At 40.7% G+C, this 22,022-nt stretch overlaps 1 protein-coding gene across 2 annotated transcripts in view; it reads right to left on the reverse strand.

Moving 5' to 3' along the window:
* Positions 1-509: 509 nt before the first annotated feature.
* Positions 510-22,022, reverse strand: part of SPTLC3 (serine palmitoyltransferase long chain base subunit 3) — an 86,709-nt gene continuing 65,196 nt past the window's right edge. For both annotated transcript variants that reach the window (XM_033055491.1, XM_033055490.1), the window contains 5 exons: positions 19,111-19,330; positions 16,835-16,961; positions 6,431-6,566; positions 5,334-5,463; positions 510-2,215 (listed from right to left, as the gene is read on the reverse strand). In XM_033055491.1, coding sequence (XP_032911382.1) covers positions 2,102-2,215; positions 5,334-5,463; positions 6,431-6,566; positions 16,835-16,961; positions 19,111-19,330 — 727 coding nt within the window. In that variant the 3' untranslated portion in view covers positions 510-2,101. The remainder of the gene's footprint in view (positions 2,216-5,333; positions 5,464-6,430; positions 6,567-16,834; positions 16,962-19,110; positions 19,331-22,022) is intronic.

Raw genomic sequence — 22,022 nt, forward strand, 5'->3', positions numbered from 1 at the left:
AGATGTTCAGCAATAGAGATCAAAAAGCAATATATCAAATCCAGTGTTTTTCCTCAAAGAACAGGTTGCAGAAATTTCTCAACCCATCTCCTCTCACAGTAACTCTGAATGTAACAAAGTTGTGCACCACTAACTGCCAGGTTACTCAAAGATGAAAATTCATGTTTCCTAATTTCTCCTTGTTCTGTGCTAAGATGAAAATTCATGTTTCCTAATTTCTCCTTGTCCTGTGCTCATGTATTTGAATATTTATACAGTAAGTTTGTTCTTATCCCCAAACAGCTCCCCTGAACCTCTGCAGTGCTTTTCAAGTCCATTTACCACAGTGAAGAATCACATCACACCCCACTTAGTCCTCCCTCAGCCCTTGATAAACATTTCCTACAGCCGACATTTGAGATTAAGGAATGTGTTGTAATCAATTCTTAAAGTTATAGCACCACTGGATTTTTATTAACTTGCACAACAACAACAACAACAAAAATCCAACAAAAAAATGGGCCCTCATAATCAGTCAGCCTTGTTATATCCTGAAAGCTGCTTTAACAAGCAGGGAGTAATATAGTGTAATTGGTACTCCACAATTTAATTGTTCTGTTCTTAAATTTAATATTGCAGCTGTGGGTTAAGTTTACACCACAGCTTTCAAGAGAACATGAAAGTGTGGTACATCTGTGCAACAGAAAGCTAAACATCTCTCATCTGATGTGTTTACAATGACATTTGATAGCATGGAATTATTTGGAGTTCATTCTTAAAGCTGCAGAACTGCTTTTCATTGCTGGGGAAAAATAAAAAAAAGAAGGAAAAAGACTCCAATCTTCTGGCAGCAGCTCAGCCCACACAACCCTGATGCTTGTGGCTCCTGGCATTGCAGGAACAATTGCAGGCATTGCTGGCTACAACTCCTTCAGGTAGCTTTGAGCATTTGTCACTCAAAGGCAGTGGGCAAGGGCATCTTCCTCTTCAGGAGATACAATAATTATTTGAAAAACAAACAACTTAAAAAAAAAAACCCTGGACAGAACAACCCTTAACATGCATAAAACAGACAAAAAATATTTCAAGAAATGTTGTTTCATTGATGACTGTAGCATGTATAGAAATGGTGGAGTTTTCTATTTAACAGGTGGCGGAACTGCTTATGGTGTCTTGAACTTCACATTCTGCATTATGTGCTTGTTAGTGAATTTATGAGGCCCATAAGTAGTTCAAGAAACTTAGGAATGGGCCCATAAATGTCATCTGCAGTTTGCAAACTGCAAGTATCTGACTGTTTTGATCAAGGCTTTTACGGGAAAGTTAAATGTATATTAAAATTATTTACTACTGCTCCATAAAAAGGGAGCAAGCCTGCTGAAGAACTTAGATAGTGATAAGATGTGATAGGTTGCAGGTCAAAAGAGTTGGCAGAAAAGATTTCTGTTTATGTCTAAGCCTAAAGTTTTGTACATTCAAAGCTGAGATTGTATTTGGTGACCAAGAAAAGGTCTGTGGAGAGGAGGAATTTTCCCTTTCCCATAACCTGCTGTCAGAAATACATGATCTCACCGGGCTGCTTTTCTTGTTCTCAGCATTAGTCTGTTTCTAACACTTTCTGTCCTTGGAGAAATGCATGATAGTGCAACTTGGTTCAAGAGGTCACTTTCTGCTCATTCCTTTGCAGCAGTCCACACTGGCATCTCCATTTATGCTCTTCAACAGATCAAAGTCAGTCTTACTGATGAAGCTCAGCTATATTACACTGGAACCTATTAACTTTTTAAACTTTTTTATTTCAGACACAATTAAGACTATCTGAAGCCTCTTCATAAAAAAAAGGCGATACCAAAGCTGTATGTTAGCAATGGATGCATTCATTCTGCATCAAAAATACCTTAAAAAGGACAGATCTCCTGGGGAGGCAAATCTGTATCAATATTTCAGTCTCTTGAATGCAAAAATTTGATACAACATAATGCAACACCCCAGCTTCCCCTCCTTTCAATTAACTGAGAAATAAAAATTGTCCTTAGAAGGGAAGAAATGCATTTGTACTGTTTAGTTTTCAGGTTTTCCACCCTTTCATAGCGTCGTAATGTTCTCTTCGTGGGTGGAAAACTTAATCCTCAAGTTCAAGCCTAGATTCTTCATACAGTTCAGGATGAGATGACTTGGAATACCGGGAATATTTCAGATGTAGAAAATCACCCAATTCATCCAGAGCATTCAAAACCTGGAAGACCATGATACATTGTCAATTCTATCGGAAAAGAAAGGAAGTTCTAGTAAATTCTATTTTACTTCAGAACAAGAAGATTATATTTAAAAAAAATCAGTAAAGGGCAAATTTTGCATTCATTCTGCAACAGTGAACATCAGTGCAGTTGTAGATGTACAGCAGCATCTATGAGAAAGGAATTTACTCCTTCAGCAGGTTATGGTTTATTAGTAAGTACATTAATTGAGCACATATTAAAAAAAATATATTTTTTCCAAAAGCACAGAGAGGTAACAACCAAGATAAAAAGTTACCTTTGCTTGTGCAAAAGAAATGTGTAAGGCTATACTTCAGTATTCCTCCACAGCTCCCAAAGATTGGAATTGCCATTTTCTTAGGTAGTACGTAGCTCACAGTGCTGCAGAGTCAGCATAAATATTCTGAATAGTTTAAGATAATTTTAGTGAATGCCATTTTTTATATATCACAAGGAAAAATAACTTTTGTCCATGAATATTGCAATGCAATTTGGTGAGCTGTGTCCCCAGCTCTCAGTGGATTAAGAAAATAGCCAAGGAACTCTGTACCATAGGGAAGCAGCTCAGTGCTTTGCAGCATCTGACTGCCATTCAAAAGCAGCCAACTTTTTGGCATCAAAGAAGAAAACAGCAATTTTGATATTGAGCCTGTTTCTGTTAAGCCGCTGAACAAAAAGAAGTAATTTAGAACAAAAAGAAGTAACTTAGTAATGGTTTATGCAAAGATAGCTTCCAGGTCATTAAGGAAGTTATTCTTGGGAGCTTGCCCTTTCATAGACCTTTTCTCTTTAGTTCCAGGCTGAGACACAAAACAAATTTTGCAAAGGGAAACATTTTCATTGTGCTTGTTACCTGTTGTTACCCTAGGTTTAGTCTCAGTCACAAAGTGTTGTCCTAAAAGTTTTCTTTCTGCAAATGATTAAAAACTCAGGGCATTTCCTTTCCCCCATGCTATAAGAGTACAGTGGCAAAAGCTCAGTGATGCTTTTCAGTGATGGCTGGGGAGTGTCAGACCTTCCCTGCAGGCAGCAAGGTGTAGGGAGTGAATGCACAATGACAGCCCAAAAATGCGGTGGGCTTGACATTTGGGGAAGAGGAAGAGAATCAAAGCAGCAACCTCGAGGGATGAATCTTCAGATCAACTTCATTGCCTGTTACATGAGCCAAAATCCTCACAGGCAAACAGCAAAAGATGCTAAGGGCCAACACAAGAAAGTAGCTATGCCCTGTTTGACTAAATACCTTTATGGTATTGTACCTTTTTAATAACTACTGCACCTTTAAAGCAGCAGGAATTTTACATGAAGATGTGCAAGGCATGTTTTTGATGTTGTTTTGAGGCTGTCCACACTGGTGTGGGAGCTGGCCAGCAGGGCAGGGCTTCAGCCTCCACATTCATGTGCATCTCAGGATGCAAAAGGAGAGTCAGGAGCTCTCTGCAGGCCCAAGTGCCTGTCTGCATGAACACATTTAACTCAAATGCCTTTCCACGTTCAAGGATTTTTTTGCTTTGACCATCAGCACTTGTGCAAAGAGAGGAAAAGCAAAACCTCAAATGTATTGTTAAGCCTTTTTGTTTCGTGCCTCTAAGATGGCTTATTCTGAGAATGAAAGAACATATCTCAATCCAGGCCAAAAACACCTTCGGCAAAAAAAGGAAATGGAAAATTTCAAAGAGTTTATTTTAAACACATTTCTGTGTTGGAACAGAGGTTTATGATGGAAATCTCAACATAGTCTTAATGGTATTTCTGATATCAGAGAAAGATACAGAACTGAGACTGGCCAGACAGCACCAATTAAACTTGATTAGGTTCAAACAGTTCCAAATACTGTTTGCAATTTCTACCTGTACCCTCAAGCCGAACCTGATTATAAGCCGCATGTTACAACACAGAGTGTGATAAAAGGTATCTATTGTGTCACCATCTGTTGAGGGTGGGGACAGTGATCCTTATCTCAACGGCAGATATTCTGCTAATGGGCCATCCATTGAAACCAGGTAGGGCATTGTTCTTTATCTTTTCACAACCCATCCTTCCTCCAGCAAGTAATTTTCTGCTAATGGCCATTGAGTCCCACTGTGTGACTGATAAAATTACTTCATCCCATTGGAATTTGCTCCAGCTAGTGGGGAGAGCCCAACATTTCTTACCAAGATAAAACCAGAGGTTTTGGGACGCTAAGGTAGCCCCTTTCTCCACTGGACTCCAGAGGAAAACTGGATTTCTCCACATCACCACTGGAGCTCCAGAGGGAAACTGCACCTTCTGCAGGAGCACTGCTTCAACTGAATCACATCTGTCACTGCAGGAGGATGCAGCCACCATTTAATGGGACTGCTACCAACACCCTGCCTGACGGGGTGTCAGGTTGTACTCTGACTTTGTCAGGGTTTGGAGTTTGTTTCTTTGTAGTACTGTATTTCTATTTTAATTTCCCTAGAAAAGAACTGTTATTCCTAATTCCCATATTTTTGCCTGAAAGCCCCTTGATTTCAAAATTATAATAATTTGGAGGGAGGGGGTTTACAGTCTCCATTTCAAAGAGAAGTTCCTGCCTTTCTCAGCAGACACCTGTCCTCCAAACTAAAACAGTAACTTTTTGTTCTTTGTCCGTATATAAGCCGCACCTGATTATAAGCCACACTTTGGGTTGGGACCAAAATTTTAGTCAAAATGGTGCGGCTTATAATCGTAAAATTACTGATTCAAGAAACACATGGAAATATGGAATGGAAATATGGGTATGGAAAGCTTGATTTTCAATTATTTCCATATAGTTTCAGGTTTCCTACTCTGATAGTTTTGACAGAGCATTTAACTTTTGACTTCTTGTGCTCTTCACGTAAGTTTTTATTAGTGATGACAGATTTGGTCACTATTAGAAATAGAAGAACATAAAAAGTTAACTGTCCCATAATTTATTTTAGAAAATAAAATGTATAAGGCACAAATGCCTTTAAAGATCGAGTGACAAGGCCAGAATAACAAATGTAAAAATGAAATATTCAAATTCAAAGTAACAGAGGCACAGCTTCTCCCAGCCTCCTTGGCACCTGCAGTCAGTTTGGGCAGGACATCTGCTGTGCTTACCGTGTCTAACATCTCCCGGGTATGTGCAGCTGACACACAAAACCGAGCCCTGGATTCTGTGATGGGAGTAGCTGGAAACCCAACCACGACCACCCCGATGTTTTTTTCTAACATGCGTCTTGCAAAAGCCCTAAGGAGAGAAAAAGTGGAAGGAGAAAAATAAAAAAATATATTATCCCCATTAAACTGAACACAGACAGAAAAGAATATCATATAATGCAACAATAGATAAAATCCTGTTTTCAATTGATTGACTATTCCCACTGCTTTCCATAAAAGCCAGAATTTTACCAGCAGGAATGAGATTCCTTGCTGCTTAGCATGAAGCCAAGTGGGTGTCAAACACTAGATATGTGATGGCAGAGAGGGTTAGACATGATTCATTCATATCAATGAAATCTCTGAGTACAAATCAAATCATGTGGGCATTCACAGTCTCTAAGCATGGAAAACGTTGGGCCCATGGAAGGTATGAATGCTTGGTTCCTGAACATCAATAGGAATAAACCAATCTGTGTGATGGATTATTTGCTCTCACAATTGCTCTGCCAGTTAGGAAGGCTTGTGTGGCATGTAGTTAGAGCCCACAGCCACCCTAAGCTACCTGCAAATATTCCCTACAGCTCAACACTTCCATTATTCTACTGCTGACTTGTGGTCTGTGTGTCCAAGTGTACAAGTGCTGTTTGAGAGGAAATAAATGGTAAAACATGCAAAGACCATTCAAAGATCAGATGGGGAAAAAAGCGCACCCATCTAAACCAGTTCATACATCAAAGGCAATGTGTCTCCTTTAATGATTACAAATTCAAAACAAAAAAAAATTCAAATTCAAAATGTTATGAAAAGTATTATTCCAGACCATGTTAAAAAAGGAAAAGAGAAAAATTTTAAAATTCTTACATCTAGAACAACTCAAAATTAAGCCTAGGACCAAATTTAAAAGAAAACAGAACTAAATGATGAATTCAACTAACAGTGCATGTTTCTCCTGGGAAGCACCTACAACAGAGAACATCATCTTCTGCAGTGTATACCAAATAATCCACAAATTTGAACAGTGCTTGTTTTTCCAGCAAGTTTTTTTCAGTACTTACCCTATCTTACCAGGCATATAAAGCAGCAAGGGAACAACAGGAGAATCATCATTGCCATAAATTATGAAGCCCATTTCGTGCAGTTTCCGCCTGAAGTACCTTGTGTTTTTCTCCAGCTGACGCACTCTTTGGAGCCCTGAAATGAGCCAGTCGGGAGAAAAGTCAGTGCAAAGATCATAACTGGAGACTAGTGACAGGCAAGAATCAGGGCTGGGGGTAACAGTTTGGTTGAAGTGTAAATGCTGCTGTTTGATTGAGAAGGAAAACATGGAATGAGCTAAATGCAACTACATTGATTATTATGGTGTTGTAGGATGGGTGGCTGATACTCCTGTACTTGTGGGGTGCTTCCCATGGGCAGAAACAGTCTCTGTCTGGGGATAGACATGTGGACAATTCCCTGGACCTTGTTGTGCTAAATAAAGCCTGCTGGATGACACACACCTACAGAGTAGTGATGCAGACAGGACATGGAAATCGAGTATGTTCTTTCTCAAAGTAACTGGCTATTATCTCTGCTTTGTCCCTGGCCTTTATTTAGTCATGGATCCACAGATGGGACCCCCCAGCAAAACTGACAGGAGAGTTGAAAACAATTATTTTTAATGAAGGAAAAAACCAAGAAACAGCAGAGGAAAAATGTACTTGAAAAGACATTTCAGCCTTTTCTTTTGCAGTGGTTTCTGACAAGTGCAATTGCTTCCCAACCCATCACATAAAGAGGCAAGAGACACACTCTACATTACTGTAGTAGGAGATACGTCCTTTCACCACTCCAGCTGCATCATATCTCATCAGTGAGCTGATCTGTGAGCTGTGAGGTGCTGATAGGGATGGTGCCACCTCCTCCATGCCCATATGCCTGCCTAGTGCCAGCCCAAGTTCACATGGCCCAACCGAGCCAGGTCTGCCTGACCTCACCAGGAACAGAACTGCCAAGCCACTGTTAAGCAGATCAAGATTCTAAACGTAATGGCTGTTCAGCAGCTTGTGTCTGCCCAGTAGAGCTGGTGAGAATGTGTGGTAAGATAGGGATTTAGCAGGACACAGTTACACTCCTAACTTTCATTTTCCTGCTGTTCATCAGCCCATACTTTCAATATCACTTACATTATGTCACCAAACATGAACACTGAAACCTCCAGTGCAACTCATTTCCTCTTTCCCCTTTGCTTTTCCCTTTGCCTCTGCACAGATGTGTTGTTTTCACTCTCTATTTACGTTTTCATTTTACTTTACATTTAATTAACTTCACTCTTCATTTACCACTTTCTGCTGTCACCATTCTCTGAGTGGAAAGAATTTTCCTAATTCCCCATCTTGCTCTGTGTAACCACGGTGGCCAGTAAGGCATTTGTAGCAGCTCCATGCCACCTTTGGCAGATTTGTCCTCAGACCACATTCTGCCCCCACCATCTGCACTGTTTTTTCTTCCTTTTCCCTCTTGGCTGAAGTGGGGGATCACCACACCTACATGAACCTCTTTTACATTAATACTTCTGAACGTGTGTAGGTTTGAACAAGATCCACTACTTCATTTGTTCTGTATCCTCCTGAGTCAAGGTTCTGTCAGTGTTCTGGCTGGGAAATTTATAGGGGAGCTGGGACTTGCTTCACAGTGATCAGTGTTTTGCTTGAACAAATTAAAAGATCTCATAAAAACAGTGCATTTGTAACTTTACACACAAAACTGCCCACGCAGACAACCTGTTACAGTCTCGGTCATTCAGTTTAAAGCACTCAGTGGAAGAGATCTGCTGGGTTAGAAAAGGCCACAAATAGTTTAACCATCTCTCTAATGCTGCTAAAGCAAAAACAGCTGTGCCAGAGCAAGGAAAACAAATGAAACACAAAAGCATCCTACTACAAAGCTTTCCAGTCACTAATAAAAACAATAGTCTGTGGTATTTCCAAAAATATTTTTGGTGTAGTAGATCTCAAAGAAACAGGAGGAAGTATTGAGGAGGAGGAGGAGGGAAGGGTAGTAAGGACAGGGAGTGAACTACAGAATCATGTGATTGAAGTCCAAAGAGAGACTTTTCCCCTTGTTAGAAATTGTAAAGATGTTATTAGCACCTCCTCAATGCCAAAGTTACGAGGATGAGGGTGGGGGAGTAACCTGAACTGGGGACTCAAAGCCACTGCTGTTTTTTTTGCTATCTTAGCAGCCCCTGAGCTAGTTTCCAAACTCTCAGTTGGAAAGCATTTGAAACTACTAGATTTTCAATTAGGGAAAGTTTTTTTCATAAATGCAGATGTGGAGCCTAAGACTTGCTGCCTTCTCCTTTCTATTAATGTGTTTACCACAGAGCTGGAAGCACAGTGTGAGCCACGCAGGATTCCCGGCTAGGCTGTTTGCTATTTATCAAACCATATGCGCAGGGCCCAGAGTTGAACAGTTTTGTCTCCACTTATTTTTGGTGCTGGAAAATAAGGCTCCAGCTAAGGAAACTTTAGAGCTGCAAAAAGAGGTTTTGACAACCCCCCCAGAAGTCAAACACCTCTTCCTTTTCTAATCTTCCTCTCCTGATTCTACATCCTCTACCAGTTTGTGATGTGAGATCCTCCCTTTCAAGACTCCCTATGGAGCTCATTTCAAGCCAGCCAGTGCTGATGCAAAAGATGTTTTAGCAACATCCCAGAATACTAATTTCATTTGCAGGGATGCATTGAAGAGCCAAAAAAAAAAAGATCAGAGCGCTCACATGTATCTGGAGGGAAAAAAAGCATATTAGGAGACGATTGCTACATACACTGTATTTGTGGGTGGGTGGCTGTGAGGAAGCTATTTCTTTACCAAATGTCAACACTTTCCTTTCTCATGTTTAAGTTTTGTGGTCAAAGACCACAGACACACATCATATAGGCAGACTTCTTATACGCTGTCCCAATAAGAGCAATAAAACCAAATAAAATTTGTAGCTGTGTCTCAACACTCTTTTTCATTCTTTTATGGGACCTTCCAATGTCAGATAACGAGGCAGATCAGAGCAAAATGTTTTTTTTTGTCTCATTGGCCTGATTTCCCCTCCACACTACAGATTAAGAGTGATGAATTCAGTTTAGAATCAGGTCTTAGTCCAAATTCGCTGTGGGATGTTTAACCAAAAGCACCACATTTAGAAAGCATTTTCTTTGATTCCTGAGGCTGGGATCTCACATCCTTTATAATTTATTGAGAGAAAATCTGCTGAGAAGACCCTTGAGCTAAAAGAATATGGCTTCATCTTGCAAGTGTAAGAATTTACCTGTATGGGACTAATTAGAGGATTGGGTCTCTGGACAGTAAATTATGTGTTACTAAAATTCTTACTTTGCAAAATCCTTGAGGATTTATAGTCTATGCAGAGAGCTTATAGCACAGTATGCAGCATATCCAGAGAGTTATATTCCATAAAATATGTGAACCACAACACAGCATATGTTTGGAAAAAACATCTTGGACAGGGAAAACCCACCCTCCTCTATTTAAAACTAAGCACACTAATGCTCCAGAGTATTCCGCTAAGAATGAGAATGACTTTATTAAGTGTTCTATATCTTCTTATTGGCTGAATTAAGAAGGCACAGAAAGAGAGAAAAATGAGCAATAAATAATTCCCAAATTTCACAAGTTATCTTCACACTGCTGGGAACACACACAGCTGGTTTACGGGAATTTTTCTGAAATAAAGGACTGATTGCCTGGATGGCACAAGAAAAACAGATTCACTGCATCAGCAATCCACCTTCTGCTGGACAATTTAGAGTTTTCATTTGGTTGCACTACTTTTAAAATATTTGGTTTACTGTGAAGTTCTAAGATGTCTGCAATTCTGGGAAAAATGCTGATTATATTTTTATGTGACATGCATCATTGCATTCTGCTGGCTTTAGCTCATTAATTTATGCAGGCTTTTAGAAAGTTTTACAGCTCAAAATTAATATGGTCTAGTTCAAAGAAAAATACAAAAAGAAGGCAAGAGACAGCGAAATAATAAAATGTGATAGCTTGCTCATAATTTCTTTGAAGCAATAAGCATTTTAAGAGAGCCACTTGGAGTGACAGACTTGGCAGAAGCTTTGTCACACACTTTAGGGTACCTGATACCAGGAAAGCATCCTGACTACATGTCTGAGGGTCTGATTTTAGGCTGGCTTTACCTGGCACAGCTCTGTGCACTTCAACAAAACTTTGCTGTTCATGGCAGCAAAAGAGGCAGCAAAACTATCAGCTCTCTAAAGCAAAACTTTGTTATCCTCTTCCAGAGATGTCTGCTTTATCCTCCTGCAAAATGCTCATAAGCAGAGGAGCTGCCTGTGTTCAATTCCTGCACAAACATTCTACCTTTGAACTCTTCCTGTAGACTCCTACCCTTGGAAGCTGTGACTTCCAAGTTGTGACTCAGTCTATTGGAAAGAGGAATAAGCAACCTGTAGCCTTTGATATCAAGATCTCAGGTGTAGGAGGTGAAGGAGAGCTATTTTTCCTGAACCCATGCCAGGAAAGATAACCCCACACCATACTGGTTTTTGGCATGTGGTAGACTCTTCAAGACACAAATCCACCTGCTTTAATCTTCTCCAGCTGTTGTTTCATGAGGTCTTCCTAGATAATTAGTTACACAATTGAGCTTTTACATACCAGTGTCAGTGTTCCTTGGATGGAGCACTCAACTCCCTGCCTTCCTCTACTAACAAGTAGATAGGAAAAAGCAATCTTCCATAGGCTGCAAAAAACCTAGAAAACAAGAGCTCTTTCCCACTAAACTATTGCAATGGACAGATTTTAATTTTTTTCCCTCTGGTTCCATTCTAAGAATAACACATATGTACCTCCATGTGAATTAAATCACAAATACAATGCTATAAAACCAGGGTGCCTAAAAGGAAATATGTTCTCAGATAGAACAATCTTCATAAAACATAACTTTGCTGGGAACTGAGGAGAAGTGAAGACATTTACTTCTACAATCTAATGCTAACTAGAAATCTGGTAATTTCAACTTAATTCAGCTGCTAAACAATCCCTTAAGGACTTATTTTAACTGTGAACTGCTGCAAAACACTTATCAGAGAAGATTAAGAGAAGCACTTCCCTGCTTTGTGTTTGGCAGGCTGAGAACAGAGCTGGATGCCTTGGGCACTGCAGCACAGGAGAGATCCTCACCCCCTTCCCAGCAGGAAAAACACCCTGGAAAGGGGGCTGTGACATGGAGCTGCTTGCTGCTGCCCCTGGGGAAAAGCAGACCTTAGTCACATCCAATTGTCATATCCCTCCTCTGCCTGCAGCTGATGCTTTTGTCAGGATGCAGGGAACATCTATGCATGGGCAGGGTCTGCTAGAGGACCACACCACTGATTTAACTTTGAATATAAGAATTTGATTTCTCCTCAGAGATCTTGTAAATCACAAACACTATTAGCCCAAAGCTTGTTCAGATCAACCGGCTCTCCATGAATACATTGGATGTCCTGTGGCAGGTGGATCACTTGGCAGGTGTCTCCACCAGAACAGCATGTCTCACTCATTTTGAGCAAAGATGTCAGAATTTAGCTCTGTTTCATCATCCACTGCTGGGAGAACATCTGTGATGTTCAGCTTGGACAAACAATAATTGTGGCACCATATTATCATCACTAATACCTTCCCTGTTGTTGTGACTGGGAGCTGTAGTCATGGAGCCAGTACTGTGCAAACAGGGAATAAATGTGCTTAAGGGCTTGAAATGTAACCACATACTGGGAATATTAACTTAAAATTAAGCCAGGGTTCAAGCATTCTGCTTGCTAAGGACCTCAGAGAAGCAATCCCCTCCGAATGAAGCAGCAAAATGAGAATTTGAAAAAGACGGGCTTTAGCATGACTGATCCTGCAAGCTGTTTTGGGCAGGTTCAAGGAGTCCATCACGAAGTCACTTGCAGATTAAAAGCTTACAGTGATAGTTTCATGATCAGTCCAGTCTGGCACAGATTTATTTTGCTGCAAAATGAATTGTTCTCTCAGCTCCAGCTGCTCAAGTCCTGACACTGGGACTCATGGAGCCACATGGCAGAGTGGCTCTGGGAGCCAGTCTGGGTATAGGCTGATCATTTGTGGGAGGGTTGGTTATTTTTCAACTCCATGAGTGCTCTGATTCAGTTCATTGCATGGCTGCACACTCACACTGGTGTAGGAAGAAGGAGCATGAGAAAAGGGGGAAAAGAAACTGAGGACAAGACTGCACTTCCTTGCACCAGTATTGGCTTATGTCAGGTCATAGTGATGTGGAACTAAGGTTTCAGAATTTACAGAAGATCCTGACAAGCAAAACTAATGTTTTCAAAAGACTGGTGGGGACAGATAGCAGAGGAAATGTTGCTAACTGATTTTAAGAAGCTGGTCCTCCAGTTATACAAAAAATCTGAGGCTGGTGGAAATATCTTAAAATGGAACATTTTAAAAACAGTTTCTTTAATGCCAAACCAAAACAGAAAGCATCATTCTGCCATTTCTCACAATCTGATTGAGCTCAAGTGCAAGAAATCAAGAGTTTGCTGAAAACACAAATGAAAACTAGTAGTTGCAAAGATACACCAATCAGCACAAATGGCAAAGTAAATGAACGTTTTAAAGAAACACAATCTAAACAACTTCAGGAATTATCTTTTAACAAAACGTATTTTAGTAGTAGATTCCAGAGGACAAGCTTTTAAATGTTTCAATATCCCACAAAAACAAGAAAAAAGCTCACTGCTGTTGGTGAATTACTGTTTGCCATGCATTAAACAGAAAAAAAAGTTTCCCTTATAAATGCTGCAATTTGCTTTTTACACCAGTACAATCTACTATTAGTCAACAAAAAAATTGCTTTGGACTTCCCAGCAGTCTTAACTCTGTCTGCCTAGCAGTTCTATTTTGTACCTATCAAATTTAAGTGTAAAAATATGCTTTTGGTATTCCCATGCAGAAAGCGGGGAGGAAGAAAAGGTCTGAGGTTACAGCTGGAGGGGCTGTGTTGCATGCAAGTGAGCGTACTTGCAAATTTGTGCAGGGTCCAAACACTCTGAGTCAACTCCAGCCTCATCATGGGATAAAACCACTAAGGCAGCTGCTGAGTTTCCTGAAGTACCTTCAGTGGTGTAATGGGAAGCCACAAGGAGAACACATAAAGAATATCTATATTATGAATTATAAAAAGTAAATGCCATGGGGACTTCTGCTTCCCATATTTCCTAATAAATGAGCAGAGACACATTTGAGATGAAAAGGCCACAAAGGCTTAAGAGGGATAAAATGTTTTTTGTTTGTTTGTTTTAAACAGACTACATGAGCTGAACTGTGGACCTTGCTGCCTTATGACATTACTAGAGGAAATACAGCTGCCACTTTTCAGCAACTCTATTATAGGAACTATGAAAGTATCTATGATGTAACGGTACTGGGAACAAATGTGTTTTGTTCTACAAGACATCGATTTTCAGAGTTCTGTAAATGCAGATCCTGATTCCTTTTCCAAACAACCATATTCTTACTAACTGAAAATAAAGGAAGAAAATATGGAAGATCAATCAATTGGACACACATCAGGATACACAAGCAGTATCTGCACTTCTGGGCTCTGGCATTACCTACTATATAATTACATCTGTGCTAGTCTTTTCTAAACTAGCTGCTTAACAAATTAGTGGAGAATAACTAGCAAGAAATTCAAGGGACTGTAATGGTCTTATATCTGGGAAAATAAAGAAGGCTAAAAAAATACAGATTTTTCTGAGTGGCAACTTAAATGACTAAATCAGTCTTCCTTCTTTTTAGTCATCTAGTAATCTGCCAAGGAGTCACAAAGTTCAGACATAAGAACATGCTGGGTTAGCATATTTGTCATCCCTTTATTTCATCCTGTTTCCACCAAGCACCCTCTAATTCACATGGAACCTTTTGTCTAAAGCATTCCCAGTGATTTGTGCAAGGCTCACTCTCCCAGAGGAATGACCTCAGGTGGACAAGCCATTGGTGGACTTCTTATAAAGGATTCCCCAAATTGTCTGGTGGGAAGAGGACGCCATTTGAAATTAATCGCAAAATAAACTCCTTCTATGGAAGTTTATTTTTATTATCCATTATTTATGGATCCTTCTGTGGATCTGAGAGGTTTCCAGATAACACATGGTCGATACTACCCTTCTCAACTTTGGTTTACTTGGAATTTCTCTGCTTCACAGCTCATGCTCTCACCAGAATGAACTGTGTGCAGGATTCACCACCTTGTATGACAGTGGACCAAAAGAACTCTGCCAAGGTCATTGTCCTTGGAATCCAAAATATCTAAGGAGAGACAGTGCTTTCTCCCTTCTGTTCCTTGCTCCTTTCTAAGCCACCACCTTCCTCTCTCTGATGCCAAAGCAACACATTGTAGTGTGGTCCAGCATAGCATTTTTTTCCTGTATTTTGGGTTGTGGGGTTTTTTTGTAGTCCACAAGACAGTCTAATGAAGGGAGGCCCACATGAAAGAAAACACAAAAGACTAAAATAATGAGTTTGGCTCAGAAGGACAAGAAACATTTTTACACATCACAGCCAGCTTGCTAGCCTTTGTGCAATGGTCTTAGTTGTGATATATGATTTATTAATTTATTTTTCTACTCATTTGCATTTCATATTACAAGACAATTTTTAAAAAAACTTGACAGAACACAAATTTATTTCATAATGGATTTGCAGGAGACTTAAGAAGCTCTTATTTTGTGCAGAAATCCAAACACCATGCCATTAAACAACACTGCTCATTGAAAAGAAAACGCTCCAAACTCTTAGCCCTAAGTCAGACATGCACATTTTAAAAGACTCCATCTTGAACCCAGCTCTCCTCTTACCCTGCACTGAACTGTACACAGAATCACGCTAGCTGAAGAGCATTTTTACCAGGCTTTGGAAGCCTGGAAATGCTCGGCATGTTTTGTGTTCTACATGCGGCATCTGCGAGTACTGAGCCAGGCTCAGTGTCAGACCGCCCTCTCACGGCAGGCGCCAGCTGTGGCCCTGGGCTACCCCTCAGAAAGATGTCAGAGATGGTCTCTTATACCAAACATATTTAGGCATCAGCACATGTAACCAGGACCTTCCAAATTTTAGGCTGGAAGCAGAATTTTACGCTTTGGCTTCTCTGCCTAAACGACGAAAGCATCGCTTCCTTACTGCCTGGAGTTTTGCTGCTTTTTCTCCTTGCACTCAACAGAATTTGGTGCTGGGACTGGGTTCTCCATCCCTCCTTCTGGACTCTGGGTCTTCTCAATTCTGGCCTCATGGAGGCACGGCGATGGATGTCCTAACAGCCTTGTATCTATCATGGTTTGAAACAGCCCTCTAGGGCACTGCAATGCAGCAGTGCGGAGCAGCATTCACCTGATCTCATCCACCCTTCATCTCTTCCATTCCCACCTTATCCCAGCCATATCTATCAGGGAGGACTAATACAGAATTTATTCTGTTAGTCTCAGACAAAGGAAGAGAAAAGGGCACTGCTGGACCAGTATAAAAGAGATTACAGTTCGGAGCAGAATCTGTATCTTCAGCTGCACGTTAAAGAGTATCATGACTCTCAGGCATTCCTGAGAACAAACTACACAAATTCAAGCACTCTTTCTCCATTTAAGTCCTAGAACACCGAACACATATCACCATAGCACAGTAACAGATAGGTATGTCACAGTTGTCTTGCTGCTTGTTGAACAGAAAAGGTATTACACAGAGGATAAAACATCACACAGAGGATAAAGCATGTCACACAGAGGATTAGACATCTGCAACTTCAGAGCTGCATCTGCAACTTGAAGAGATGAACAGAAATACACCAAATTTTTCACTGGGACACAAAGTAGTCAATTCTTTTGGGATAAAATGTAGTAAAAAATTAGGCTCAAGACACCATAATTGATGCCTGAATGAGGTACGAATTATTATAATCATCTTCTCATACTATTAACTAACATACAATACCTGTTCTGAAATGCTGCACCATGCTTGAGTTGCTTGCCATTTTGAAGGTTCACCCTTATAAAGAAGCTGAACTGACAGCACTTAGCCCATAGATGAAGGCATCCTTATGAACCCTACAACAAAGTCAGACAATGTACTCCAATGGAAATCCATTTATTTATAGTTGTGCAAAGCAAAGCAGGATGGGCTGATAACTACACAGCTGGAACTCCAAAATATTTCCATCCCTGCTGCATGTGGGTGAGCATGGAAAAACCCCCAGGGTCAACAGCACCCAGAAGTATGGTGATTCAGGTATTTATTTGACAATAAGAAGGATTTCTTCTGCACTGCCATTGCAATACTTCTTTGCTCCTGGATGGGGTTTTGCTTGTGCAAACAATAGCCATACCCAGAGAGATGCTCTGGTAGCACCTGAAGTAAGAGAATGAAGGAAGGAGGCTTACCTTGTGTTGTACCATCCAGTCCCATGAGACATTTCATTGCCCTGATGATTTGCTCTGCTACGGCGGGACACATGGACGTGGCGTACACAGCACTGTGAGAATGAGTTCGTAAAAAGTCCACAAGGCCCTTACACAAGCAAAACAAAGCAGGAATGAGCTTTGAGATGGCCAAACAGCTGATCTCCCTCTTAACTGCTGCAGGAATAGGAATGTGCAAAAGGAAGAGGATGTTTCACCAGCTACCGGATTGCATTCTTGGCTGCCACTGTTAATACATGGCCTGAAGAAACATCAGGCAGGTGCAAATGCTTTAGCATGTAAGTGGGGCAATTACAGCTGAAACAAAAGTCTGGAATAGAATTATGTTTACTTCCGTGCTAAGACTTATTATAAAGGAGCCAAAATAATTTCAAGACCAATGAACAGCTGAACTGAAAATAATGCTGCTCAGTTCCCCTCTGGTAATGAAATAAAGGCTATATGACATCAGTATAGATCCTGTGCCACATGACCTAGTCTAGGAAAAGAAGCCTTACTGGGATCTATCTTTGTCTATAAGCACATAAATTTTCAATCAAAACTTTCAATCAGTGTGGCAGGGACAGTCATGTCAGAGTTGGTATAACTGTTTTAGCATTTCCTCAGAGCACAGTAACTATGAACACAATCTGTCCTCTTAGAAAAACCATTGACATACTGTAGGCATGTCTAAAACACCAGTAACTCTCCCTGAATCCAGGCATGCAGTAGGAATTCGGATCTTAACAAGACCATCATTGTTATAACAACTTACATCTCTTAGTGCAAAATATCAGAGTAACAGTTACCACACCAAAAGTTGAGTGCATGTTAGTCAGAAAGGGATAAGACCTACTTGAAAATTTACTTTGATCAAAAAATGATGATCAGAAAAAAAATCCAGTGAGAATAACACAAATCACTACCAAAATACTGTATAAGTCTAGGCAGTAACTCCAGTGCTGAGGATAAAGATTTACCTAACCTTACACAGCTTGTGCATGGCCATATTGCAATTGTATTCCTAAGGGTTTGGTTAAAAGCTAAAAAAGCTTCTAGGATCCAGCTGATGCAGAATAAACAGCACCACTGTGAGTTTTTGGCTGCAGAAAGGAGTGTAAGTGGGTGAATGGGTGAGCAGCCTTCCAAGGCTGAGAAGCCTGGTGCAAAATTTAGTGATATACATAGGCATGAAAAGTGACCTGTGTTCAGTTTAAAAACTTCCAAGGATTAGAGAATAAATTACATGGGACTACTTTTCACAGGTGTAAGCTTTCTGTACTTTTTGGCTACATTACCCACATTGTCTTTGGTAAAAAATAAACCTACAGATATAAGTTCAGGAAGCCAAGGAAACAAAGAAAATTGGCTCTTCATATATTATGTCACTTGGTTTTAAGATCTCTAGGGGCAAATCGAAAAAAGTCAGTAAGAAATACACGGTTTATACTTTCTTATAGCCCTTTTATTCTACTGTAGGGCTACCCTTATTAGTGTTATCCTGACAACAACCATATGGGCTGTCTAAACAGGCTTCCCACTCATTCAGCAGACTGCTTAAAAATACATTCAGCTGGGTATGAAAAGAGAAAATAATCAGCAGCCATTTGATCTCTCTGTCAAGCAACAAAACCAATGACATTTCACAATGGTGCTGACTATGCTTTCTCTTCTACACCCCCAGTTAAAGCAAGCTCAGCTCTACTTTTTGTTGACATCTGTTGTTGGCAAGAGATTGTTTTGTTAATGTACACGGAGCAACTGAGGACACAGAATTTACTATTGTAAAAAGCTCCCAGTAACCTCTTTCTCCACTCTCCTAAAAAATGCAGCTATGTCAATCCACAACTCTTTAGGAATTTTATTATCAGTGGATGAAACTGTGGTTTTAATTTCTCATAGTTGCTCCACACACTGTTTACAAATGTGAGACAAAGTAATGAGCAATCCGCATGCAAATTAATGTAGGGAAGTGTATTAGCCTACCACAACATGCCCAAACATTTCCAAGACAAACAACAATCATCAGGGTGGCACAGAATAACCCAACTCAAGCAAATTACATAATAGGAACATGAGACAAAAATAAGAAAGTCTGTCTGTTTGATGTGCATTTGGGATCCAGGCAAAAATGATGCTAACTTTAGAACGGAACTTGTGTGAAGCAGCCTGTTCAAAAAGATACTGAAATATATCATAGATCATACAAAAGCAGTTCCCACACCCTTGATGTGAAATAGTTTTTGATTTCCTTTTACCTTTTTTCCAGCTATATACCCTCCAGCTGCGCCAAAGCTCTTTGTGAATGTTCCCATTAATACATCAACATCGTCAGGACTCATCCCGAAGTATTCCACAACTCCTCGGCCCGTTGCTCCCACTGCACCAATGCTGTGAGCTTCGTCCAAGTAGAGGTAGGCTTTGTATTTGTTCTTCAAGGAGACTATCTCTGGCAGGCGCACGATGGACCCTTCCATGCTGCATGTGGAGAGAATCAGGGGTGAGCAACAAACCCTCCACTCTTTTCCAGACTGGCAGAAATTATAGTCATTGACTTGTTCCACCAAAGTCCTTCCGGAATCTGAATTTTTACTTACAAGCCAAAGAAAACTTGCAATCCGTTCCCATTTGCAGGTGGGCGCAAAACAGTTAAACAGTTTTAGAATTCAAACATTCAAAAGCAATTCAAAAAGTCTTTGAACATTCAAAAAGTCTTTGAACATTTGTGAATTGTCAACATGTCAGAGGAGAGAAGGAAAGGTGTAAAGCAAGGAGGAGATACTTACCCTAAGCAGCATGCTACAGTTCATCTCTACAAAACAAATACTATAAAGAACTGCTCTAATTCACTCTGGTCCTTGCTTACTTCATCACCAGCTACTGTGGCAATATTTGGGCATAACATCTCTAGAGTAAATTCATCTGGTGCAGAGGAGTTGGGTCCAACATACACTGGAGATGGGCCATGTAAAACCCACAGCTGGTGTCATAAACTCCATGTATTCCCAGTATTCACAGAATCAGGAATTAAAACAGGCAGCTGAAATCCAGTCTTGCCAATTTTTGCTTCGATATGTACTTTTTAGGAAATGTAGCCTGCTACCTAGTAATCAAAAGGAAAAAAAGTTTCCATTCCTTTTCTTTTTTCTTTCTTACAGCCATGCAGAAAAATGAAATATTTGGAACTGGCACAGGTTGCCCAGAGAAGCTGTACCCCATATCTGGCAGTGTTCTAGGCCAGGTTGGATGGGGCTCTGAGCAACCTGGGATAGTAAAAGTTGTCCTTGTCCATGGCAGGGGAACAAGATGAGCATTCAGGTCCTTTCCATCCCAAACCATTCCATGATTGTGTGATTAATGATGTACTGAGATTTATTGAAATGAGATGATAAATCTTTTGCACTGTTGGCAGTCATGTCAGTAAATGAGAAGGCACAGAGGAGGTGTCCAGCAAAATGAAAGCACAGAGAGATAAGAAATGCTCTCTGATCCCATAAAGATGACATAGCAGAATATTGCTGTGAAGACTTGTGTCTTGAAAGCCTTTGTGAGATGACTTTTGCTATGCTTGGATATGCTCAGATGCACTCCATATTCATTTCACAATGAGTTAATCATCTTCTCTTCCACTAGCTCTAGTAATCAGGTCTCTAAAAGCTAAAAACTTCCTGTCAAGCACAAAGTCCCTGCACTGTGTGCCAGGAAAACCAGGGCTCTGTGGCTAAGGCCCACAGTTAAGGTGCATCCACTTGCAAATGCAGTAAGTTTCAGATGACCAGAAACAGGGACTTTGGTCCCAAATAGCAAGTACAAAAGAGAAGTGCAATAAATAGTGTCTTGGAAATTTTTGGATCCTGAACCAATGGCTTTCACAAGCTGCTTTTTTACCACTTTACTTGTACTATGCAGCTGCAAGTTTGGCACCGTGAAAGGAGCACGATGTGCTTTTAGCACTTGGTAAAATTCAGACAATTTTAGTCCTTCTTCATCCTTTAGTCTCCCGAGTAAGCTTGGAAACTGGCCTCCAGTTTTGAAGGAGACCTGCCCAAAGGCAAGTCTCCATTAGTGTAACAGCATAGGGGAGTAGCCATGGACAAGGGCTGCCTGTGCTGTTCACACTGGGAGGTTCAGAGAGGCTGGCTGTGTGTGCCTGGAGGCATATTTTTGGCTGTTGGTGACTGCTGGCAAATCTTGTCCTTCTGTCTTGCCCAGCCATAAAAGAGGCAGCTGTGAGACTGTGTGTTGGCAACATGGTCCCTTGCAGCAAAGAACGGTGGGCTGGTACTGCAAGCTCCTGAGGACTGGGCTTTCTCACTTTTCCCAAACAGCACTTGGCAGCTGGGGGAGAAGCAACTTAAACCACCATAGCTATTTTCCTAGTGAACACAAGGGCAGAGCTCACAGTGCTCACATAGTCCAGAGTGAGAGCATTAGTCAGCTAAAATGACACTGAGCCACTGGGTGTGCTTGGATGTGCACCATGGTACATGCTGGGCTTGGCAGAATTCAGCTGTGTCTGAGTCTGCAGGCAGGGCCCAGGAACACCTCTGCAAACTGCAATCCCACCCATCAGCAAAGCTTGGGCACACCAGCCAGGCAGACAAGGATCATCATAATTTTTCCACATTTAAATGGTCCCTATTAAGCTTAGTGGCTCACGGACAGTCAGGCAGGAGAGACAGCATTTAACTTCAAAAAGAGTGAAAAGTGGTAAATTAAAAATACTGCACATTTGCCTAATAGAAGGAAAGTTGTGCTGAATCCCAGAATACATGGAGCTGGTACATGGCTGATGCAAGATTTAGAAGATTTAATGAAAACAACTTTTTCTCATATGAGTAGGAGATTTCTCTTGGAACTCTAATCTGCTTAGCAAAACAAGGCACTTCTATTCAGTTTCAGTTTTGATCTACTGATCTTGAAAGATGCTGGCTGATGTAAGTGCTACAGTTGACAGAGGTCCTAATGTGGCTTTGAAGCATCCATGAAACAGAAAAAGTGCTGCTGGAGCCATGTCCGTGCTATGTGCTGCCATTCTAACAGGTCTCAGCCATCCTGATGGCAGAGATGAGAACTGTTTTGCTGCCTGCTCTGGTCTTGGTCCCTCTTTTGACCCTGGGAGATGGTTAGCGATATGCACACCAATCTAGAATTGCGAGAATTGCTTCAA

The sequence above is a fragment of the Catharus ustulatus genome, chromosome 3, assembly GCF_009819885.2.
Source record: "Catharus ustulatus isolate bCatUst1 chromosome 3, bCatUst1.pri.v2, whole genome shotgun sequence".
Lineage (NCBI taxonomy): Eukaryota > Metazoa > Chordata > Aves > Passeriformes > Turdidae > Catharus > Catharus ustulatus.